Below are 25,741 nucleotides of genomic sequence, written 5' to 3'. Positions count from 1 at the left end.
AGGCGCCATCGGAGGCCAAGTGCAAGCCAGGCACTGTAGGAGGACGAGGGCAACCCAGGCACCATCGGGGGCAAAAGGTGAGTCCGGTACGATTGGGGACCGAGGGCAAGCCCTGCACCATTGTGGGCAGAGGGCCAGCCCAGTGCAATCAGAGACAAAAGACTAATATGGAGCTACCAGAGACAGAGAGAGAAGCTTTAGCCATCAGGGACAGAGGATGAGTTAGGAGCCATCAAGCTGTGATTGCAATAGTGAGACCACATGGTACGGAAAGATAATAAAACCATCCAGGACAGAAAGAGACCCCAGTGCCATCAAGAACAAACAGCTTGCCTATCACCATCAGGAATAGAGTCAAACTTGATGTTGTCAGGCATGGACGGCAACTCTGCCTCATTCATCTGTCCTTTTGCTGCCTTTTAAAAAAAAAAAAAGAGTTATATCTCTATTAATAGAGTTCAGAGACAAAAACACCAAACGTTTTGAGGACACGGTGTATTGTCTGGAAGATCTCATAATACTGCCAACTTCCAAAGGAACCAAAATATTTCCAGTGACAAAATATTCCTTGATTATTTGAGATGAATCATAACAGCCCCTCCACAAAGCGGGGCTACCATGATATAAACTAAACAAAAAATTATTTTCAATCAGAGATTTTGCTTCAACCAGTAACTCTTGCACTTCACACCTAACAATTTACTTACTCTGCCCCCGTACTGAAGAATGGGTGCAGGAAGCACTCTCCCAGTCACCTCTGTCATGTCATCTTTCACCTTGATACCAAATTCTTGGATGTAAGGGTCCAGGTTATAGCTGGCGTTCTTCATCTGTGATGGGTAAAGTAAATCAAAATCTTTGAGAATCAAGAAACAGGGCTAATTATTCAAGAGGTGGAGCTTATCACCCCTCTCCAACTCCTACAGGTGTTGCAAAATGCAGTGTGCATAGCATGTGGCATTAGAGCAAACCTGCGTAATGTTCAGGAGCACCTACATTAAAATTCTAGTATTTACATTCACCGACTTTTAAAGTTTGTGACAGTCCATAGCCGGAATACTTGATGGTACAAGCTGGTAAAGACTGTTCCAGTGGCTCACATCTACTTTTAGGATTCCAAAGCTGCAAACTTCTTCTATGTCTATTTTAAGTGCCCTCTGTTTATAAGTCTCCAGCAACAGAAGAAACTATTCCTGTAGCTTCTACACAGGTTAACTAACCATGCCAATGAAGTTCCATAAGGAGAGGGCATTCACAGCACAGGCAGGGACACCTTCAATCTCACTTTTTGTGCTCTCTTGTGCCTCTTCTAGCATGGACCGGCCTTGAGCTTTATAATCATCTATGGACTAACTGGATACTCTATGCTTGTACTACACTCACCAACCGACTGATCTCCTCTTGGCGGTCGGGGGCCGACCTGGCGGTGGCTTTTATCATGGTGGACGTCTGATTGTCCGTCAGCTTCTTAATACAGCGCTGGCCTGGCACGATATTACAAACCTGAAGAAAAAGAAAAAAAAGAGAAAAGCCCCATCAACATTTTTAATGCCATAGAAAACCTCCTGCAGTCCTGCTCTCTTCCTGGCAGTTCAGGAAAACAGAGTCAGGGCCAGTTGGTAATTCTCCCTATCTAGCACAACTATAACTTGTGTATTTCTGTCACAGGCAGCACCTCAACAAGCCACTACCTCCCTAGGAGGCTTTCTCAGCCTCACTAGATGTTTAGGTATGCATGCGCAGGCTGTCAACCCAAGACAAAGCTCAGGAAAAGAAGAACAAGAAGAACAAAAAGAACAAGAAGAACAAGAACCAGAACAAGTAGAAGAAGAAGAAGAACAAGAACCAGAAGAAGAAGAAGAAGAAGAAGAACAAGAAGAAGAAGAACAAAAACAACAAGAACAAGAAGAAAAAAGGTGTGCAAACAGCAAGGTTTGGAGCAACCAGATTAGCAGAGAAAGCTGGCTCAAGAGAATAAACATTCAGCACTTCTAACATGAGAGGGACAACCAAAGCCTGGCTCATCACCTGAAATGCAGGTGAAGCACTGCAGTAAATTGTTAAGAAGACACTTACCCTCCCCCTTATGCAACTTGGCAAAGCCAGGAGAAAAGGGACCATGGAATTCACTACACTGCGTGCAGACTGCATAGTAATCATAGATGAACCAGAATTGCGACTGGTTCCTTGCTCTGAACGTTTTGTTTTGGAGTTGGCTTCGTACTGGGAGAAGGTGACCATTGCAGGAGAGTTGCTGTATTAAGTGTGTTCTTTGAGTGTATTCTCTTCATTACTACTAAGAATCTTTGTCTCTGCTAGCAGACCAAACATGATAGTGCTCGCTTCATCGATCTCCAGAAGACAAAATACAGAATCTGATCCATTTGGATTTAAACCTGTGGGACAAAGCTTTGTGCTCTGTCTATTCAAACATCAAGGTATACATTAAACATAGGAAGAAGGCAGCAGAGAAAAGGTACAAAAAACAAAAAAAACACGTGCGTCCCTTGCAGCAAAAAAGGTATAATTTAGCACAGAGTGCTCTTAAAACTGTTAGCTAAAAGTGAGAAAGGAGGAAGCGTTGAAGGAAATCATGGCATATTATCTGGCTAGTCCTAAACTCACTAGCCCAAAAATGTATCTTCAACAGATCAATGTTTTTGGGAAGCAAGGTTTCCTGGTAGAAGGCGACAGAAAAGCGTGTCCTGGTTTTGAAGATCAAAAGCACTGCAATGCCACAAAGAAAACTGCAGAATCATGATTTCTCTTCCAAGCTCTGCAATGTGGAGGTGAAGCTGAGGAGAAAGAATGTGACAGCAGTGGTTTGTATTCCAGCTCAAAGGAGATGTTAACGAAGACATAACTTAGACGTTCTGGGTAGGCTGCTAATTTTAGAGCACAGCAAAAAAAGGTTGCGTACAGTTAGTCCTGATTTGCCAAAAAGTATGGAATGATTTCTAAAGTCATTATCACTGGTTAAGACTTTTTGATATATTTCCAACCATCATTGTTTGCAGCCAAAATCAGGGATATTGCATCTCCTAAATGTATGTCTGTGACGAATAACGTCCCTCCAGTTCTCGATATTGAGGTTATAATATTTGAAGACATCAAACTGGTTAATTACAAATATTTGCAAATATTTTTGCAGAATCCGTGTTTTAAAATCATTAGTTAAACACGAGGTTTCATTCAAACTCTTATCTCAAAACTACCCCTTTTAATTTTTTTGGGTGCAGGGAGAGGAATCTTTCAAGAAGAGGCCTACTGAAAGATTAACAGTTGTAAAGAATGCCAACATTCATAAGAAGTGAAAGTAAAGTCAAAGACATTGAAAGCTAAATATGTCAGCGCACAAACAGTCCAGGGCTGCCTGACCCTGATTTGGAGACTCAGTGGGGAATGGATTCACCCAAACACATGGCTTGGTTTCTGATGCCCTTGGCTCTGTCCATTTTCTGAATATTCATAGTCTGAAGCACTTGCATATCCTACAGTGTCTGATCAGCCAAGCTGCAGCACCCTAAGGAATCAGATCGGTGAGCAGCCTTTCGGCACAGGAAAGAATAGGTTCTCTAAGGATTGCAACCAGTTCACAATCGCCAGATGTGCTACAACATTGGAAGCCCACTCCCACAAAGAAGTCCTGATGTAACCTTATCTCACCTCGAGAGGCAGGTAGGTGTGCTTCTGCTCTTGGCCCACCTGAAGGCACGGGAGGTGGGGGTACTTAAGCTGCAGGTTGTACTTTTGTTTAAAGTACTGGGCAACAGTACATTCGACTGTTTGACCACTCTCCAGTTGCAGTGGGAACCTGTAACAAAAACCGACAGATAAGTGACACAAACTAATCAAAAAAGTGAGCTCCCATGGGACCCCAAACCCCAAGTTATTAAATACACTCTAGTGCATAATTATTAAAATTATTCATTAGCCAAGCACGTTCTCCTTCGGGAGGCACAATACATAACATAACATAAATAGGGTTGATCAATGGTTTCTACAGATTCATGCCCATATCAGCATCTAAATCTATCAGCCAAAAGTATTGCTACAAGTCAGCAATAAAATATGTACATATGGATAATAAACATTTTAGCACAGCATGAGTAGTTTTTACAGAGTCACATTAAATACTAGGAAGCAATGTGCATGACTTGACTGAGTGGAAAATCTTGAATTTGGCTTTTAATGTATTTGTTCTATTTGAGATCCTCAAACGATCAACTGGGCTCCATTCCAACAACGGTAGCTCGAAGAGAGTTTTTGTATTTAAAACGGTGTTGTGTTCAGCTGTGGTAAGAGTTTTAACTACAAAGTGGACTAAAATAATTTTCGAAAATAGGCAAAGCAGTGATGGGGAGGGAGGCATAGTGGATATGTAAGGCACATTTGTTCTGCTGGCACTATATATATAGCCATGGAGGCAGATTAGTTGGGATGGCCTTTCCACTCTGAGGCAACAATGGGTGTGTGTACCTGTTTTCTGCACTGCTGTATTACAGAAGTGGCTGCAGAAGCTTCTGTAGCCCCTTCAGTAAGACTGGTACAGCCAGGACATAGTGTTGGTGCTGTCTTAAAACTGTTTAATCATTTGTGGAGGGGTATCCCCATGCAAATGAGGGAAACACTTTACCTCTGCCATAATATGGACGCGGGCACAGAGGCCAGGAAGAGCACTGACTGGGAGCCACAAAAGTGTAGCCTACAGTCTGTCTCCTGGGGAAAGCCCTCTGGAGGAATTAAAGGGGGGGTCACACAGTGAAAGATGCAGGGGCTGCTTCAGGGCAGGAGCGGGGTCCCCAGGCGACCTCCTGCAGGTAGGTGCAGTCACTCACCTCTCCCACCTGCAAGGGGATCTCTGTCTCTTTTCAATATGCAGGTCACATTGCTGCATGCACAAAGACAGACCTGCTGCTTCACCAAGCTACTCCGCCTTTCACTGATACAGTGCCCCCAGGTCAGTGCAAGTTCATGCATGCCCTGTGGGCAGCGCATTATGTGCAACATGGTATTCTGCCCCTGCCTGCGCTCAGCGCAATTAGTTAAACCTGCACCACAAGGTAAGCAGGGACAGTGCATCTCATCTATATTACAGGCTTAGGGAGCAGTCCATTGTTGGGAGTAGGGTGCACTGCCCCAGTCTGCGAGAGGAACACTTTTTACAGATGGGTCACGCCACGGACCAGGACAGTCCCCTAAGAGGCAGTGAATTATCAGTAACAGTGTGCATTTTACCAAGTTAAAGATGTGCTGCGTGCAAACAGGGACAGTGTACCATTACTGTAGCGTGTCTCCTTTTCAGCTACATCAAGTTGGATTGTGGCCAATATCTCTGTTGACAACCACTCTTTTTTCAAGTACTATTCTAAATCCAGCCACCTGACAGGAGTCAGAAAAGACAAAACATATGAATCTATTCCAGGAAGGAGCATGGTGCACTACACCGAAGCACATCAAGCCTGTAAAAGTAATAAGATATCATGTCTAGAAAACATTTGTGTCTATTTGTATGGTATAAAAGAAAGTTGTCAATAGTTTGAGAGAATATTAATAGAGGACCAAACCTTTACATGACCAGGCGCCATAAAAATATGCATTTCGCTCATTTGCAACAAGAAATAAAACTTTGGAGACACAAAACAGAACAGTGATTTGGGGACTCCCAGAACACGTCAAACAAATAACCTGTAAATAATGCTTTGCTTTGTAGCACTCGTGCAGAGTGCCCACTGCCCCCTAACCCCCCACAACTGGCTTACGTCTGATGGCTGGCGGGCCGTCGAGTGACGTTACAGACCCTGTATTTCCTCTTCATTTGTCCGCAGTGTGTCACCTCCACTTTCAGACCTAGCAAAGTAAAAGTGGGAGATGTGTTATTACTGCTTTCATCCTCTGAAATCCAACACTAACTCGCTAGTGAAGGTTTTTCTGAAACTGTGCTATGCAGCAGTGGATCTTAATATTTTCTTGGACCACAATTCAAAAATGCAACAAGTTTATTTTCTCAGAACACAACACGTATTTAATATCACTGCTAGCAGTGGTACTCCATTATCGGAACCGTACCCTCTTTGTGCCCTTGTGGACGTTGAATGACTATTCAGATCTGCGATGGATGTCATGCCAAAAAAACTTTTTCCATGCGTGTTTGCTACTTGTTTGACAGTAAAGCTGTATGCCACTGTATCTATGTTTTGCAAAGATGTGGTGGCTTGGGGCGATTGGAGAAAGCTATCTTCACGATTAACATGGAAGTAAAAGTGACCAAAGGGTCTCCTGGCACAGGCTGGAGTTAGGGAGCAAATTGAGCACAATGGCTACCAGGCAACAGCAGCAATGCTAAAGTGCTCCTGGAAGCAGCCACTGGTGACTGCATGCCAAGACAGCAGGTGGAGAAATGCTACTTCGTCTATGGCAGCAAACATAGGTGTGCTTAAAATGTCTTTGTCACAAAGTAGGACACTGCTGGAAAGAAGACTTTAAAGAACATTTTCTTGCCTGCAACGTCCTTCAACCAGATTCCTTTCCCTTACAAGATGCAGCTATATCTAAAGCCCTGAGCATATATATTTAGCTCCAAGGTGTTTAATGGCAGAATCATTTTAAACAAAATCTGTGCTATTTTAACAGACACATGGCAGAACATCAACTGGAGGAGCATTAGGCTTTTTAGGACAAGGTGTACCCCCATCCACAGTCAACAGTCCCTCTAGGTTCCTTCAAACTAGGCTATACTTTTAAACATAGTGCTGCGCTCAAAGTTTTTACCTGTATCCCGTGGAGAAGTGTCTCCTGACTGTTTTGGTGTAAAATCTGTTCCGTTCTCCTTAGGGAAAATGTTATTTCCCAGTAATCATTAGTTTGTGGCACCTACTGATGAAGATTCACATGCTTAGCATAATCCTGCCATCTAGTGCTGGGCTTAGATGTGTGCAAGTTGTTTTTCTTAGAAGAAAGTCTTTTGAGTCTCGAGGTACAGTAACTCCTCCTCTGGATGGTAATGCGCATGGTCATCAACTCCATTGTTAGATTGTTTTCCTGCTAGGCGGGTGAGGATGGAATGTGAAGCACAGCATAGTATGAGATGTCAATGCTAAATGAATGTGTGATAACTTATTAAAGTAACTGTAACAAACACTGTTGTCCGGGGAGGAAGGTGGGCACATGTGAATCTACAGCACTACTCATCACAAAGAGATGCTTACTGGGTAAATTACATTTTCCATTCGAGGCGTGTGTGGCTTTAGATATACATGCTTAGCATAGACTGATAAGCAGTCCTCCACAATAAGCAGTGGCTAACCTGTGGGGGTTAAAGTTGTTTGAAATGATGTACGTAGAACTGCATGGCCAACACTGGATTGTTGATGTGACAGCACATCTACACAGTAATGTTTTGTAAATGTATGTGGTGTAGACCATATAGCTGCTTTACATATGTCAGGTATAGGTATATTTCCTAGGAAGGCCATTGAAGCTCCTTCTTTACAAGTGGAGTGAGCTCTAGGAGGGATAGGTAAAGTTATTTTAGCTTTAGCATAGCATGTTTGAATACATTTGACAATCCAGTGTGCAATGCCGAGTGAGAAAGGGCACTTCCTTTGTGTGGATTTAAAAAGGCAACAAAGAGTTGTGTTTTTCTAAATGATTTGGTTCTATCAATATAACACATAAGGACTCATTTTACATCTAAGGTGGGTAGAGCCCTTTCCGCATCGGAGTCAGGTTGGGGAAAAATACTGGCAATTCAATAGATTGATTAAGGTGGAATTGAGAGACCACCTTTGGAAGAAATGTAGGATTGGTACATAGTACCACCCTGTCTCTATAAGTTGGAAGAAAAGTTCTTCTAAAGTTTATGCCTGAAGCTCACTGACACGTCTGAGTGAAGTGATAGCAACGAGAAAATATAATTTCCATGATAAAAACTGGAGGGGTCAGGAGTGCAGGGGCTCAAATGGAGAGCACATTAATCGTGTTAGTACAATATTGGGATTCCAAGTGGGGGCTGGTGGCAACCCAGGAAAAATGACTCTTAAGAAATTATAAGAAGGCTTTAATGACAGAATTCCTGAATAGCGAAATGTGTTGTCTGTTTTGTAGATGCACAGCTACTGCCACCAGGTGTAGTCTTATAGATGTAAAAGCTAGACCAGTAGTATGTAAATGAAATAAGTTACAGACCATGTCTTGCACTTTGGCATTTAAAGGATCAATGTGTTTTGCATTACAATAGTGGACAAATCTTTTCCACTTCGCTGCATAACAAGCATGAGTAGTGGGTTTGCATGCATCTTTAAGGATGTCCATACAAGGTTGTGGTAGATTTAAATAACCAAACTCTAGGACCTTAGGAGCCAGATGGCAAGGTTGAAGGACATAGGATTTGGGTGCCTGAATTTTCCATGGCTCTACGCAAGAAGGTCCTGCCTGTTTGGCAGTAGTTTGTGGGGAACTACTAAGAGTTCTAGGAGTGTGGTGTGCCATGGTTGCCACGCCTATGTATAAGCCATTAGGACGAGGGTGGGAGATGTCCGACAAAGTTTGCAGACCACAAACTGAAGCAGTGGAAGAGGAGGAAAAGTGTAAGCAAACATCCCAGACCAAGTCATCCACAGTGCATTGCCCCTGGATTGTGGGTGCGGGAACCAAGAGGCGAAGCTTGGGCAGTTGGTGTTTTCTGCTGTGTCGAGAAGGTCTATTTCTGGGTGACTCAAACTCAAAGTATGGGTGGAGACCCCACTCATGGATTTGTTGGTGACTCCTGCTGAGGAGATCTACAAAACTGTCCGCTCCCAGGTGCTACACCGATAACAAGTGAATGTTGTTTCTGAGAGCCCACCTCCAAATGGATTGGGCTAGCTGAGACAGCTGAAGGGACCTGGTGCTCCCCTTCTTTTTGATCTAATACATGGCAGTTATGTCTGCTTTTATCAGGACTACCTTGCCAATCTGGTGGGGGAGGAATGATTTGAGCGACTGGTGAACTGTTAGCGACTCTAGGTGATTGATATGGTGATGTCTCTGGCTGGGTGTCCAGCGTCCCTGGACAGTCCGATCTTGTGAAGGCGCTCCACAGCAGGCAAGGACTGTGTCGTTGTTATGATTCTCTGTGGAACTGGGTCAGGGAAAGGCCATCCTTTGATTATTGGTGTTCCACAACTGCAGAAAGTGACAAGCTTGCGGCCTACCAACAGTAGTTCGTCCCATTGGCCCTTCGCTTGAGTCCATTGGTGCGCTAAGCACTCTTGCTACAGATGCATGATGAATCTGGCATGAGGTACTTTGGCTATGCATGAAGCCATCATGCATGCAGAGACACTGGCCTGTTATTAGCTGATGAGGTTTGAACTGTGGGATAGGAGCCTGGAAGGACTGAATCTGTGCAGAACTGGGGTAAGCTAACCCACGTTGTGAATCGAGGATTGCTCCTAGGTAGGGTTGTATTTGAAGGGGTTAGAGGTGGAGTTTGACTGCAAAGATGGTACAGTCTAACTGAAGAAATAGGTTTATTGTTGCCTGAGTGTGTTGGGAGAACATTTGATAAGTTGAGCTTTTGATATCCCAATCGCCAAAATATATATGGAAAGACATGTATGTTTTATCTGAGCAGGTGAGCAGCTACTACTGCAAGACACTTGGTGAAGATCCCTAGGGGTGGTTGAGACCTCAAAGATGAGTACTTTGAATTGGAAATGTCCGTTGATTACGAACCTGAGGTATCGGTTGTGAGCCAGATAAATAGGGATGTTGAAATAGGCGTCCTTCAGATTGAGTGCGGCCATGAAGTCGCCTTGTTGCAGTAATGGAATGACATCTTGAAGCGTAACCATGTAAAAGTGCTCTGAAAGGATGCATTCATTTCTAGGTCTGAGCTGGAGCAATACAAATACAAGGGCCCTGGGGGCGGAGTGGCTGGGAAGCCTTCCAGGGCTTGAGACAGGCGACAACTTGCAGAAGTTGCATGTGGGCTCAGCCTTCACACATTCTTCTGCTTTGCATTGGGGGGCCTGCAGGCGGATCCTGGACCCCTTGGAACAATAGGCCATAAAGGTGCTGGTGGTGGCCCCTAGAAAACTCTAGAGCATACTCCTCCAAATCTGTGATTTCTGCGGGGGGCACACTCTGCTTGCAGACATTATGGTGAAAGACAAGGCAGCAGTCCCTGACCAGGAGAAAATTGATAAGTTCACTAGGCCCGCTCACTTCTTGGCTGGGCTGGGCTCAGTGCAGGGGATCCTTTCGCCACCTGGTGAACAGATTTCCCCAGCTGCAATACTCCAGGCTATAAAAGATTGCCATAAGGACCTCCTCAAGAACATCGGTGGAGTGGGGGTGGGACTGGTGCTTCTCCAACAGGACCTGGGCAACATGTCAGCCCATGCGACTGAGACGGAGCGCAGAATCTCAACCCAGGAGACTGAAGTGAGCCTTTCTCTTGAGGAAATCAACTGATTGTGGGTGCTGACCAAGCAGCTCAAAAGGAGAGCTAAGTATACGTAGGGCAGGTTACGCCACAATAACCTCTGGATTGTGGGGCTGTCACAGGTCGCACAGGGCTAGTGGCCAGAGGCCTTCTTCACAGACTGGTTTAAGTTTCTGCATTGCGGCAGCAGACTTTTCACCATGCTTCCTTTTGGAATGGGCCCACAGAGCACTGGTCCACATAGCTCCTAAGGTTCCACCCTGCCAAGTCATTATGAGAGTGCTCAATTATATCAACAGAAACCTAATTCTCCAGCAAGTGAGATTACAATCAGATCTGCTCTGTGCAACTGCGAAAATCATGTTGCTTCTGGACTACACCATCAAGTGCAGACTCAGCGTATGTTCTTCTTGGAGGTAAAGCAAAGGCTAAACCTACAACTGCAATACAAGTTTTATCCAGCTAGACTAAAGGTACTATTTCAAAGAAAGGCCTTTTTCTTTGACACCACAGAAGTCACGTGGGACTGGCTGGAGGACAGGAAGTCAATATCCCAGGTGTCTGGTGCTCCTATGACAACTGTGAGAGCATAAACCCACCTTGTGCATAATTCCAAACGGCACACCCAGTAAAGGCATTGCTCAATTAAACATGGTGTGGGCTGGGGAAGAGACTCGTTCTCTTCAGGTTCAGGCAATGACACCTGCCACAGCCCCTGCTGATGACAGTCACAGGAACCATAAGAAATTTTACGCTCCTTACAAGCACATAGCACGTGTTGGAGGTGGCGATGAAAGACTCCCTGGCACTGTGCACAACAGGTTTGGGAGGTTTGATGTTGGACGATACCGGCAGCTGTGGTAAATCTTCCTCGTTCTGCAGTAGAGCTTAATTAGATTTCTTATCTTACATTTTTCTTGTTTATGTTTATTTGTTAGGCGATTATGAGGCGGACAGATGCGTCATGTTTAAAAGTGTTGAGTGGGAGGTGGGAAGGTTTCACCACACAACGGGGGCAGCACATGCATGCAACAGATGCTGTTCAGATTCCATGTGATCCACTATGACTCAAGTGCCCAACATTTTACCCCATAGACTGATTATATGGAATGTTAATGGACTCACTTATATGGTCAAGAGGGATGTGATACTACGCCAAGGTACAGAAATGGCTCAAAAGGTGCTCCTTCTTCAGGACACCCACTTGCTCGGCAACAACTGTAACCTGCTAGGGCTGCTATGGCTTTGATAGTGTCTATCATGCAGGGTTCCTTGGAGGATCCAAGAGGGTGGCTGTTTTGCTGCATAAGATGTTCCCCATGGTGGTTGCTGATACTGTGGCTAAAGATCTGGGATGCTCTGTGCAGGTTACGGGTACTATAAAAGGGAGGACCCTGACAATAATTAGAGTGTATGTCCCGCAAGACATGAGAGCTGGCACCCTGCAAGATCTCACAAAGGTTGTTGCTGTGGCTCCAGAGGGTCGTAATTTTGCGGGGGCGACTTTAATAATGTAATGCACACACCAGCAGACACTAGTGGGAAAACTGTTGCCCACAGAGTGGCGAATTTGGGCTCCTGGGCAGCCTATCTGGGCCTTGCAGATGTCAGGGTAGGTCATTCCATCTATGTGCCAGAGAATCGATTTATTTCTCCTATCCACACATGTCCTTTCCTAGACTTGATTATATTTTTGTCCTGATCGCACAATTATTGGTTGTGGAGGGGGCGCTGATACTCCCTACAGTGTTATCTGATCATTACCTGGGGGGGGGGGGAGTTGCTAAGAGAAATGAGGAATGGGTCATGAAACCTTTGTTGGCTTCATCCTGAGTGGTTGCAGGAAGGCCACTTTTGCGAACAGCTGGGGAAAGAGATTGAGGTCTACACTACACAAAATGCTTCCCCCGAAATCTTGCCTAATGTCCTCTGGGAAGCAATGAAAACTGCTGCAAGGGAGAATAATATTTTATTTGGTGGCGCAGCGAAGGGAGAAGGACAGAAAGACAAAACCTTTAGAGGAGCACTTATCTGCCCTCAAACGCCAGGGTGCGTGGCTTCCCTAGATGAAGAGGGGTGGTGCCAGATGAAGGCGGCTTGGCAAGCTCTGAAGCAACAGTTGCTTGATGGCACAAAAGTTGCAACACAACACCATATCTATGAATTCAGTGACAAGCTCATATATTAGTTAGCCAGCTGTGAAGCTGGGGCAAGAGTGGTGCCGATGATCAGCGAGGTGGTGTGGAAAATGGTCCACGAGGCTCAGGGCATTGTAAACGCCTACTAAAAGACACTGTACAGAGCATGCATGCCCCACTCATTGGAGATTTACTCCCGAGTTGTGTGGGGCCTGATAATGCCCAGGCTCACAGCGTGGGAGCGGATGGACCTTGCCCTCCGATTGAGGAGCTACACCTAGGCGTGCAGTATATGCCACTGGGGAAAGCTCTGTGTCCAACGGATACCCTGCTGAGTTCTTTAGGAAATTCGCCAGTGTCATGACTCAACTGATGCTTGACATTTTTGGGGAGGCCCTTCAAACTGAATGCTACTCCACAAACTTTAGTGGAGAAACTGTGATGATCATTCCAAAACCCAACAAGCCACCTGTGAGAGTGCATCCTACAGGCCGATTTCTTTGATTAATATAGAGGCTGAGTTGCTGGCAAAGGTGATGGTCACCTGGGCCGCCAAAAGTGATACACTCATTGATATCTAGAGACCAGAATGGCTTTATGCCAGCTAGAGGGACCAGGCATAGATTCAGGTGGCTGAACAATGGTTAGCAAGGGCACATGAGGTGTCTGAACCTACATACATAGCTCAACTCTATTTTGAGAAAACCTTTGACTCAGTTGAATGGCCCTTCCTCCATTTAGTGCAGCAATGCATGAATTTTGGCCACTGACTTCAGAGATGTGTCAAATTGCTCTACAGTGTCCTGTGGGCAAGGGTAAGAGGGCATGGTACTCTGTCCTGGAAATTTCCTATACAGAGGGGCACCAGACAGTGTTGGCCCTTATCCCATACCTGTTTGCCCTGGTTATTGTACCGCAGGCTGAATGGGTGAGGTGGGATGTACAATTTTGGGCCCTGCAATGGAAAGAGGGAATAGAGGATTGCATCTCGCTCTACGCGGATGGTGTGCTGCTATTCATACAGTGACCGGAGGCATTGATTTCTAGATTGATTCAAATGCTGAGCTTGTATGGAGATGCCTCAGGTTTAAGAGTCAACTAGGACAAATCACCCTGGTTCTACTGTCTGTTTTCCCCACTCCAATTCAAGCCCTCAGAAACCTCAAATGCGTGACCGGAGCCTTTTCATATTTGGGGATGCAAGTATCTGCCGATCCCAAGACCTGTTGGGAACTTGAGGTTGATGCCCCGGAATGTATGGTTGAGGGCCATTTGGCACACTAGGGTACATTTGCATTCAATACTCTGGGGCATATTACCCTTGTTAAAAAGATTATGCTCCTGCAACTGTTATATATCCTGAAAAACTACCCGGACAGGAATCCACAGCAATGGTTTAAAAGCTGCAGGTGCTTATCAATGCCTATGTCTGGGTAGGAACTCCCTCCAGGAATGCCCATTAAAAGTGTATACAATAGCCATTTGATGGAGGTCCTAGGGTGGTGGATGTACAGCTTTACTACTGGGTGGTGGTGCTGCTGCCGATTAATGATTGTTTCTTTGGGGGAAAAACAACCTGGCCTTTTGTTTAGAACCAGCTGGATTCCCAGAACCGCCCCCCTGGTCAGTGCCCCACAGCTGTTGCTTCAAATTACGGCAGTCCCCATCGATTGCTGGCATAAGGCCCTGAAATGGATGCAGTGGGCTGTAAGACCTACGAGGGAAACACTGCTGAGGATGGGGTTTGTGGTTAAAGTCAGCCATGCAACTACAGGGATTCCAGAAATGGGACAAACTGAGCATCTCCCAAAAGGGCGATGTTTGGGCCCACAGGCTCTCCTCTGCACAACTGAACAAAGCGTATGAGTTACACCAGTCTCGGATCTTTCTAAATCTACAACTGCAACATGCTTTGGAGCATCTAGGGAAAGACCTGGACCCATTTCCAGAATACAACCCCCTGAAACTCAAACTCACAATGGGATAGATCAGGGAGAAGGGAGTTTCACGATTGCACAAGACGATAATTGTAAATGTGCCAGAACCAGAAGTAACACTGCAGGAATGGTGGGAAGCGGAGGACTGGAAGAGGAAGATTAGGTCGAGGCAAAAGTGGGAGCCACACAACTGGTGATCCCTATCAGACTACGGTTGATCCAATTTAAATACTTCCACTAAATTTACTATAGATCAGACAGGTTATGGAAGATGGGAAGGGCGGCGGACCCAGAGTGCCTTACGTGTAAGGAAGCAAAGGGTACTTGGATTCACACAATATGAGAATGCCCAGTTATCTCGCCCTACTGGAAAAAGAACCCTTTGAATGCTAGAAGAGGTAACAAGTGTCCCACTGAGGCAGTCCCCCCAACAATGCTGTCCTACGGGTCTTCTCGGGGTAAGATGGGCTACGTGGCCAATGTACCTGGGTGGGCACTGGGTGTGTGCTTGCCAAGCAAGATAAAGCAAAGCACAGGAGATCAGGGGTGCCCCCAGCTTTCAGGGTACGGCTGGAGGGTATTGATTATTGTTCAATTGCTGAGGAGGCGGTGTACACCCAGAGGTTGTGCAAACAAATATAGTACAATACGGGGCACCTGGGGTCTGCGTTTTCTGGTCCCTTAAACCAGTGTACAGGTGGAACTACATCACAGCTGGTTCTATATTAGTCTAGATTTTCTCACTGGGATTCCGGGGAGGGAGATTACGTTCTAACTATGGAATTAGTATGGTCTTAGACTCCCGGCGAAGCCTGTATCTAATGCTGATTATGGACTGTCTTTATGTTGTTATGAAACAAATCAAACATTTTTGCTGCAGGTATGGCGGAGATGTAGGTGTCACAAGTATGCACTAGTTTACGACTTTCCCAGACTGTCTGAGTGCGGCAACTTTAGCCCACCCGACCACCAATCAAGAACTTCTATAAGCTAGAGCTGAGTACTACTGTACTCAAGGGCGATGATTGGGAAGGCGTCAGACGCTGCCTTCCCTTGTGCTTCACACACATCAAAAAATGGTGGGTATAAGATGAGGAGCGGTGCATGTGATGGCAAACTTCACATCTACCGCACTCAGTGCAGCCATGGATGGTTGCTGCTTGACTGGTAGGGTGTTCAATGTTTAAAATGAAAATAGCTTTTATTTCTACATAAGTTTGCTGGAGAAAACAACAGGTTACTGTTAATGGACAGAAGGTGTTTGCTCAAGGCCCCTGCTAAATGATGTTGGAATGTTTGGGTCCAGAATCTATCATGAAAGTTTGTTGCAGGAGTGCAGTGGCCGGTAGAAGTGCAATTTCGAAGATTGCAGGTTTTTAAAACCCACAGCAGATCAGTTTGGTGATAGAGTGTGTGCTGAGAAAGGAACAAAACAAATGCTTGCTTGCTAGAGCAAATGTGCACGCTATGCCGTAGCAGCATAGCGTCAACACATTTAGAAAGCAAGAAACATTTAAATCCATGGGTGTTGTCAGACCCACAAACAGAATGCACAAAACCTTTCCTATTGAACTCTTACTTTGTGCTGAGGACAGTATTACCGTTTTGTCTAAGTTCACGTTGCACAACCACAAAGTGTCAGGAGGATGACCCATAATGTTCACTTCCTTCCCTCCATTTCTCCGCCCCTGGGATCCTCTTATTAAATAAATTTCATTCAGGATCTTGTACATCACAGCACAGACTCTATATAGGTTCGAGAATTTGCCTGGAAAACCTCTGCTTTTGTATAATTCCATCTCAGCTGCCATGCACTAACCGATGTTTTTATACGTATTTACAAATGGACGTTGGAATACCACCGCACAGTTTGGCAATATCTTGTCTGGCTGCCTGCAGTTCTGCGTCACAGAGCAGTTTCGGGTAAGTTGCAGGGGACTTTTTGCTCCATACTCCTAGTAGCATAATGTTGTCATCTCGATCTATTTGTATGTGTGTTATTTGAGATAAGTATTTACCTCTTGTACCAGAATTAAGCAATATATGGATATTCCCACCAAGTGTGAATAGGGTACCATGAATGACACTCTCTCAGGCTGAAGTCCGATTGTGTGAATCCTAATACCCGGACCTGGACGCGGGTGTAGGATTTTTTAGTGTGGGAGTTTCAGTTGTACTCGGCTAAAGCCTACTTAAATGTTTGACATATTCTTAGCTGCCTTAGCCTAATGTCTCGCCTTCCACTAGTCTGAGAACCCTGGGCCTTTGAGAAACAAGGACAAAGGGCAGATTTATCATTCCACATTTAGTGTATTATACAATTAGGTCTGGCCCTTTTAGATGCCCTCACTGGAGATTGTAAGCAAAATAAATCTGAAACCAGAGTGATTTCAAAAACAGTAGAACTCTCTCAATCCTTCCCACACGGTATACGATCGTTGTTAAACCACAAAGTTATTTTGAGTGAAGTGTCTGATTGAAAATACACTATGAAAAAGTTTTGAAATGTCTTAAGTATTAAAACATCTCAGCCCCAGAAGAAGAAATAACTTTCTGGTTTATTGTGTTGCCTGCCATTGTAGCTCCCCTTATATTTTGCATATGTATAAAAATAAATTTTACTTTTAATCCCATATAGCTCTAAAAGTGTGATTACTGGGTCAAACTCTTTGGGTTCCAACCTCCTTCCCAGCTTCTTTAGCGCTCAATCTACTTCCCGATTTAGCGCTCAATCTACTTCCCGATGGGTGTCAAAGGGAGTATCTTGGTTATGTAACAGGAGGAGATCACAGGAGGTAAACGATGGTACGCACCACATACACTACCTTGTATCCAACTACTACCCGGGTCAAGGCCTTACAGGTCGCTTAAGCGTTCAGCTCCAGCAAGAAAGAAGTTCTGGGACGGAGCGACCCCCTCCTCACCTTTGATCTCTTTGGTGAAGCGCACCCTCTGGGAATCGGTGAGCGGCTTCGGCTGTTCATCGATATTCCGGATATCCAGTACCTCGCACATGAACTCAATCACTGGCTGGGCCTTGTAGAAGGCTGTGGCAGACACTGAAGCGAGAATGAAAGCAAGAGTAGTATTAATAGAGAAACAACACAAACCACGTCATCCAGTAGTCCTTTCCACGCAGTGACAAAAACGACAAACTGAGCCCAGTTTACATGTAACGCAGTCATCAGTGTTCCAACAACATTACTGGACATTTTAATGATGCACAGATCGAAAACGTTTATTTTCGAAAATCTCACTTGCTTTCAAATGCCCACAGGATATATAATCACAGTAAAACATACATGGTCACTTGTCCCATAAGCACCCCACTAGTAAGATCAAAAACAACGAAACAGATTAACAATACTTTTTCACACCTCGTCACAAAGTAAGAAAAAGCTTTAATAAATCCTAGCTGGAAATTGGCTGAAAATGCAAAATCATTTTCACAATGCCACTGCTGCTAAAGTTCAACTATTAAGGACTAGATTGGCTCTCCAGTCATTGTTCTAATGAACTCTCCCAAGATAATCCTCTGCAATAACATTTTCATTAAAAACTGGTAACTCAAATGAGTAGGTCTACCAACAAATATTTTGTGGACGGAAAGGAAACATGGTAGCTACCGATTGTAGGTATACAATGTGAAGTGTGTACCAGCATAACTACATCGTGAATTTAAGAAATTGACCTGAAGGTAGCATATACAGATTTTGTTGATTATAAGATCGGTTTCAGCTATTCTGTCAGATATTTTTCACAATAAAAGAAACAGATGAATTGGATGGAGGCAACTTCATTTTATACATCAATAATGCATCACTCTGCTCAGTGACACAGGGACGGAAGGCTGGGCTGAACCACACCTCCCAAGAGACCAGAGGGAGGAGGCCACCCAGAACGCTCAGACGCGCCCAAGGTGCCATAAATGAGACTCGTGCTTCCGCTGCGCAGATCACTCTGCTCAGTGACACAGGGGTGGAAGGCTGGGCTGAACCACACCTCCCCAGGAGACCAGAGGGAGGAGGCCCCCCACAATGCTCTGACGTGCCCCAGGCACCATAATTGAGACGTGCGCTTCTGCTGCGCGGATCACTCTGCCTAGTGACACAGAGGCGGAAGGCTGGGCTGAACCACACCTCCCAGGAGACCAAAGGGAGGTGACTGCCCACAAAGCTTTGACGTGCCCAAGGTGCCATAATTGAGGCTCGTGCTTCTGCTGCGCGGAACACGTTCGGGAAGTGCCCGGGTGAAAACCGTGGCAAGAGTGGGCTCGTCTGCGCCAATCAGCATCTGACATGGGCTGGGCTGGGCCTACCCTCTTGGTTTTCTGGCCTCTTCTCCTCCTTTGTAGTAAACTCCTTTGGCTTTTTTCCCAGTAATATAGCTGGACATCTCATAAGTATTAGCCCGCAATTTGGTGAGTTCCGGCTTCTTAGGCCTAGGCTATTGTGTAATCCACCCAGACAGAAGAGTCACTCAAGAAGGTGATAACTCAAAAACCTAACTATGGGTAAGAGGAAGATGGGGGACAGAAGGCAGATATGGAACCATGCCGTTCCACAATTGACTCCTTTTTAGTTGGAGCAGTAGGGGTCATTTCCAAGGAAATAGACCTCGCCGCAAGGTGTTTATCCCTGGGGACAGCAGGATTGGGAGAAGGACTAGAGGGTACGCCCGTCCCCCCTGTATACATACCTGATATTCATCCCACAACCGATACAGTGGCCATGAGGAATGGGGACGTCCAGATAGAGCCTAGAATCCCTTCCAGTTTAAACCCTATACTAGTAAGCCAGTCACCTATCATAAAAGGGAAAACACGTTGGAGAAGGGGCACTGATAGTAATCTGGTTCCCTCCATGTTTGAAAATATGGTATCTACAGATTGGAATAATTTCACATCCTTTCTTGATAACTTGCTTAAACCTATTAATGCAAACTTGGACAAACTGGAGGGGGAGTTAGAGAAAATATTGGAAATGTGCCAGAAACTCACTCTGCCAACGGGGTCCACCAACCCTCAGAACCCCTGTGGCACAGAATACTACTCCTGATGAACCAGGTCATTGACATATATCACAGGGCACAGACACCTTAGATCTGCCAGGAACTGCACCTACGCAAGGGAGGCTCAAAATATAGAGCATCCCAGGCAAGTAAGGGAGGCCCATAATATAGACCAACCTACTGGGTGGCAAATAGCCTCTAAGAAGAAACCACCGGGTACGACCTATACAAAATCCTGAAACATCTGAACGATTCCCCTTGAACCCTGAGAAGAGCGGGCCTGCCAGTCTACATCAGAGAGAAGAACTGCCTACTATCAATCTACCCCCAGAGTCTTGCCCTTATGTTATTATCATAGCCAATATCCCCACTCTACGACCTAACCAGAGTGAGCAACGGGGGGACCTGAAGAACAAGGGTATGCACTGGCTAGCGCAGAATATTCTATTCTCAATGGATTAGGCCCATCATATAATACTAACTAGGAGAGTAGGGTGGGTGGGCCTGTTAGGGAAAGACCAGGGGCAATTGCATTATTATCAATTTTAGAAATCCTTGGTTGGTGAGGGATATCCTTTCCAGGGCCTCTTTTCGCCCCCAAGTTAGAAACACCCCAGAATTGCTCCTGCTAGGTGTATTCTATAGACATTTGCAATCTGGTCAGCCAGGTCACAGACATTTCCCTCATAATCAGCCATGGCATACAACGGCACACCCTGGCATCGTACACAGTGATAATTTACATCCCTCCTCCCCGTTACCCCTAAGTAATAAATACCGGGCATTAAGTTCATTGACAGATATTGACTGACTGCTATACAAGGACCCTGTAGACAGTGAGAGGATGAGGCTAAGGAAAGATGGAACAGCCAAACTTAAGATGGTCACGAACCCCAATAAGTTATTCATAGTCCACCAGGGCACAGATGGTATGGTTGCCGGGGAACCTATTTAAAATGGGGATGGGAAACCGACTGTAGTAGTTCCAAAAGCAGCCACCCAAGGTTTGGAAGAACCACAGATGCAGGTGCATCGTTAACACTAATGGGCGCCACTACTTTGCAACATGGAACGTGCAGGGCCTAAGTGGTAAAACCGAGACTGATGAGTGGGGTTCAATAATTAGCAAGCTAGATGTGGTTTGCATTCAAGAAACCTGGTGTGTTTTACCTGTCTATGTACATGGATTTACCTCACACCCCCTGCCAGCTACACCTTCACAATCTGGAAGAGCCTGGGCGGGGGGCTCTTGGTATTTATTTCTAATAAACTCCTGGGAGTGGTTAAAAAATCTTTTATGGAGATCGCACACTTCCAATTGCTATGGCTTAAGTTTAAGAATATGGCGGATGTGGTCTTAATTAACTACTACAACAACATTTTCGATGCCACTCGTTGTAGGGTCACCTATACCCTGGAACAAAGTCTAACCATGTTTTTATGAACTAACAGCCGTAATCTCATTATTTTCTGGGCCGGGGACTTTAATATTCAGCCTTGTTCCCGCACCTCCTCACAGTCCTGTGGGCTTACCACCCCTGATGGGATAGGGTTTAACCATTTTTGCCATAACGAATATGGAGAGGCCCTTAATTTGATGCTATCCACATTTGATTTAACGCTTATGGAACTTAAGCATGGAGATAACGGCAAGATAATTCCAACTCATAGGGGCCCCTATTCATCTTCGGTCATAGACCATATTGTTTTACCTTCCTTTGCACTAAATGACTGTGACACACCGTATACAAAGCTGACCCTACTCAGTGATCATGATCCGATCTTACTTCCAACCTTTTTATGGGGGCCAAGGGATGTGTTTTATACGACCCCCCATCCAGGTTGAAGCACATAGAACTACAGGGTATGAGACGGAAATGGGAAGATATCGAACCCGTTGATTTTCTGCGGCATGTCATACGTCGCTGCCTGCAAGAAATTGGTTATTGCTTACAGGAGGATATTGAGGCAACTACGTGTAAGGAAATGCCTCCTTGGCATGGTTACCCCCTGACTTTTTGCCTTTGCTGATGCTAAGTTTTGATTTGAAAGTGTGCTGAGGCCTGCTAACCAGGCCCCAGCACCAGTGTTCTTTCCCTAACCTGTACTTTTGTTTCCACAATTGGCACACCCTGGCATCCTGGTAAGTCCCTTGTAACTGGTACCCCTGGTACCAAGGGCCCTGATGCCAGGGAAGGTCTCTAAGGGATGCAGCATGTCTTATGCCACCCTGGGGACCCCTCATTCAGCACAGACACACTGCTTGCCAGCTTGTGTGTGCTAGTGAGGACAAAACTAGTAAGTCGACATGGCACTCCCCTCAGGGTGCCATGCCAACCTCACACTGCCTATGCAGTATAGATAAGTCACCCCTCTAGCAGGCCTTACAGCTCTAAGGCAGGGTGCACTATACCATAGGTGAGGGCACCAGTGCATGAGCACTGTGCCCTTACAGTGTCTAAGCAAAACCTTAGACATTGTAAGTGCAGGGTAGCCATAAGAGTATATGGTCTGGGAATCTGTCATGCACGAACTCCACAGCACCATAATGGCTACACTGAAAACTGTGAAGTTTGGTATCAAACTTCTCAGCACAATAAATGCACACTGATGCCAGTGTACATTTTATTGTAAGATACACCCCAGAGGGCACCTTAGAGGTGCCCCCTGAAACCTTAACCAACTATCCGTGTAGGCTGACTAGTTCTAGCAGCCTGCCACACACCAGACATGTTGCTGGCCACATGGGGAGAGTGCCTTTGTCACTCTGTGGCTAGTAACAAAGCCTGTACTGGGTGGAGATGCTTATCACCTCCCCCTGCAGGAACTGTAACACCTGGCGGTGAGCCTCAAAGGCTCACCCCCTTTGTTACAGCAACCCAGGGCACTCCAGCTAGTGGTGTTGCCCGCCCCCTCCGGCCACGGCCCCACTTTTGGCGGCAAGGCCGGAGGAGATAATGAGAAAAACAAGGAGGAGTCACTGGCCAGTCAGCACAGCCCCTAAGGTGTCCTGAGCTGAGGTGACTCTGACTTTTAGAAATCCTCCATCTTGCAGATGGAGGATTCCCCCAATAGGGATAGGAATGTGCCCCCCTCCCCTCGGGAGGAGGCACAAAGAGGATGTACCCACCCTCAGGGCTAGTAGCCATTGGCTACTAACCCCCCAGACCTAAACACGCCCTTAAATTTAGTATTTAAGGGCTCCCCAGAACCTAGGAACTCAGATTCCTGCAACCTAAGAAGAAGAGGACTGCTAAGCTGAAAAACCCTGCAGAGAAGACGGAGACACCAACTGCTTTGGCCCCAGCTCTACCGGCCTGTCTCCCCACTTCTAAAGACACTGCTCCAGCGACGCTCTCCCCAGGGACCAGCGACCTCTGAAGCCTCAGAGGACTGCCCTGCATCTAGAAGGACCAAGAACTCCAGAGGACAGCGGCTCTGTTCACCCAAGACTGCGACTTTGCTACAAAGAAGCAACTTTGAAACAACTTGCGTTTCCCGCTGGAAGCGTGAGACTTGACACTCTGCACTCGACGCCCCCGGCTCGACTTGTGGAGAACAATCACTTCAGGGAGGACTCCCCGGTGACTGCGAGACCGTGAGTAACCAGAGTTGACCCCCCTTAACCCCCACAGCGACGCCTGCAGAGGGAATCCAGAGGCTCCCCCTGACCGCGACTGCCTGCTTCTAAGATCCGACGCCTGGTAAAGACTCTGCACCCGCAGCCCTCAGGGCCTGAAGGATCCGACCTCCAGTGCAGGAGCGACCCCCAGGTGGCCCTCTCCCTTGTGCAGGTGGTGGCTACCCCGAGGAGCCCCCCCCCTTGCCTGCATCGCTGAAGAGACCCCTTGGTCTCCCATTGATTCCTATTGAGAACCAGACGCTTGTTTGCACACTGCACCCGGCCGCCCCCGCGCTGCTGAGGGTGTACTTTCTGTGTGGACTTGTGTCCCCCCCGGTGCCCTACAAAACCCCCCCTGGTCTGCCCTCCGAAGACGCGGGTACTTACCTGCTGGCAGACTGGAACCGGGGCACCCCCTTCTCCATTGAAGCCTATGCGTTTTGGGCACCACTTTGACCTCTGCACCCGACTGGCCCTGAGCTGCTGGTGTGGTAACTTTGGGGTCGCTCTGAACCCCCAACGGTGGGCTACCTTGGACCCAAACTTGAACCCCGTAGGTGGTTTACTTACCTGCAAAATATAACAAACTCTTACTCCCCCCAGGAACTGTTGAAAATTGCACTGTGTCTAATTTTAAAATAGCTATATGTGATTTATGTGAAAAGTGTATATGCTATTTTGCTAATTCAAAGTTCCTAAAGTAACTACATGCAATACCTTTCATTTAAAGTATTACATGTAAATCCTGAACCTGTGGTTCATAAAATAAACTAAGAAAATATATTTTTCTATACAAAAACCTATTGGCCTGGAATTGTCTCTGAGTGTGTGTTCCTCATTTATTGCTTGCGTGTGTACAACAAATGCTTAACACTACTCCTTTGATAAGCCTACTGCTCGACCACACTACCACAAAATAGAGCATTAGTATTATCTCTTTTTGCCACTATCTTACCTCTAAGAGGAACCCTTGGACTCTGTGCATACTATTCCTTACTTTGAAATAGTGCATGCAGAGTCAACTTCCTACATTGGTGGATCAGCGGTGGGGTACAAGACTTTGCATTTGCTGGACTAATCAGCCAATACCTGATCACACGACTAAATTCCAAAAATTGTCTTTAGAAACTGATTTTTGCAATTTGAGCTATTTTTCTAAATTTGTAAAAGTCCTGCTAGGGCCTTGTGTTAGTCCCTGTTAGCATTTCTTTTAGAGTCTAAAGGTTTTGTGAAAGTTTGAATTAAGTTCTAGAGATAGTTTTAGATTCTTAAAAAGTATTCCAACTTTTAGAAACATAGGGGGTCATTCCGACCCTGGCGGTCCATGACCGCCAGGGCCGGGGACCACGGAAGCACCACCAACAGGCTGGCGGTGCTTCCAGGGCCATTCTGACCGCGGCGGTAAAGCCGCGGTCAGAAAAGGGGAACCAGCAGTTTCCCGCCGGTTTTCCCCTGGCCCAGGGAATCCTCCATGGCGGCGCTGCTTGCAGCGCCGCCATGGGGATTCCGACCCCCTTCCCGCCAGCCTGTTTCTGGCGGTTTTCACCGCCAGAAACAGGATGGCGGGAACGGGTTTCGTGGGGCCCCTGGGGGCCCCTGCACTGCCCATGCCACTGGCATGGGCAGTGCAGGGGCCCCCTAACAGGGCCCCATAAAGATTTTCACTGTCTGCTTTGCAGACAGTGAAAATCGCGACGGGTGCCACTGCACCCGTCGCACCCCTGCAACTCCGCCGGCTCCATTCGGAGCCGGCTTCCTTGTTGCAGGGTCTTTCCCGCTGGGCCGGCGGGCGACCATTTGGAAAGTCGAAATGACCCCCGCGGTCTTTCGACGGGGGAACTTTGGCGGGCGGCCTCCGCCGCCCGCCAAAGTTGGAATGACCCCCATAATGTCTAATGCAGAAGAGAGTGTGATGGAACTCGACCTCACACCTTACCTCCATCTTAGAATGAGGGAGCTAAGGTCTCTCTGCAAAATAAAAAAAATAAAAGCTGGCATAAGCCCTTCCAAAGTACAGCTCCAGGAGCTGCTGGCAGAGTTTGCCAAAGCCAACCCCTCTGAGGATGACCTCCCAGAGGATGAAGCTAGTGACTTGGAGGAGAATTCCCCCCCTCCAGTCCTAATTAGGGAGATCAGGGCCCCTCAAGCCCTGGCTCCAAATGTGATAGTCAGAGATGCTGCTTCCCTCACAGGAGGGTCCAGCACCTCTGTAATCACTGAGGATAGCCTCAGTGAAGATGACCTCCTGCTAGCCAGGATGGCCAAAAGATAGGCTTTAGAGAGACAGCTCCTAGCCATAGAAAGGGAAAGACAAGAAATGGCTTTTGGTCCAATCCATGGTGGCAGCAACATAAATAGGGTCAGAGATTCTCCTGACATGTTGAAAATCCCAAAAGGGATTGTAACTAAATATGAAGATGGTGATGACATCACCAAATGGTTCACAGCCTTTGAGAGGGCTTGTGCAACCAGAAAAGTAAACCGATCTCACTGGGGTGCTCTCCTTTGGGAAATGTTCACTGGAAAGTGTAGGGATAGACTCCTCACACTCTCTGGAAAAGATGCAGAATCCTATGACCTCATGAAGGCTACCCTGATTGAGGGC

The 25,741-nt window shown here is 46.3% G+C and overlaps 1 protein-coding gene across 2 annotated transcripts in view; it reads right to left on the bottom strand.

Moving 5' to 3' along the window:
• Positions 1-25,741, bottom strand: part of LOC138284719 (protein argonaute-1) — a 316,972-nt gene that overhangs the window by 125,283 nt on the left and 165,948 nt on the right. For both annotated transcript variants that reach the window (XM_069223832.1, XM_069223833.1), the window contains exons 6-10: positions 17,429-17,563; positions 5,763-5,850; positions 3,667-3,814; positions 1,384-1,503; positions 708-830 (exon numbers count right to left, since the gene is read on the bottom strand). In XM_069223832.1, coding sequence (XP_069079933.1) covers positions 708-830; positions 1,384-1,503; positions 3,667-3,814; positions 5,763-5,850; positions 17,429-17,563 — 614 coding nt within the window. The remainder of the gene's footprint in view (positions 1-707; positions 831-1,383; positions 1,504-3,666; positions 3,815-5,762; positions 5,851-17,428; positions 17,564-25,741) is intronic.

The sequence above is a fragment of the Pleurodeles waltl genome, chromosome 3_1 (genome assembly GCF_031143425.1).
Source record: "Pleurodeles waltl isolate 20211129_DDA chromosome 3_1, aPleWal1.hap1.20221129, whole genome shotgun sequence".
Taxonomy (NCBI): Eukaryota; Metazoa; Chordata; class Amphibia; order Caudata; family Salamandridae; genus Pleurodeles; species Pleurodeles waltl.
The sequence above is the reverse complement of the archived record's forward strand: the minus strand, read 5'-3'. Positions and strand labels throughout refer to the sequence as shown.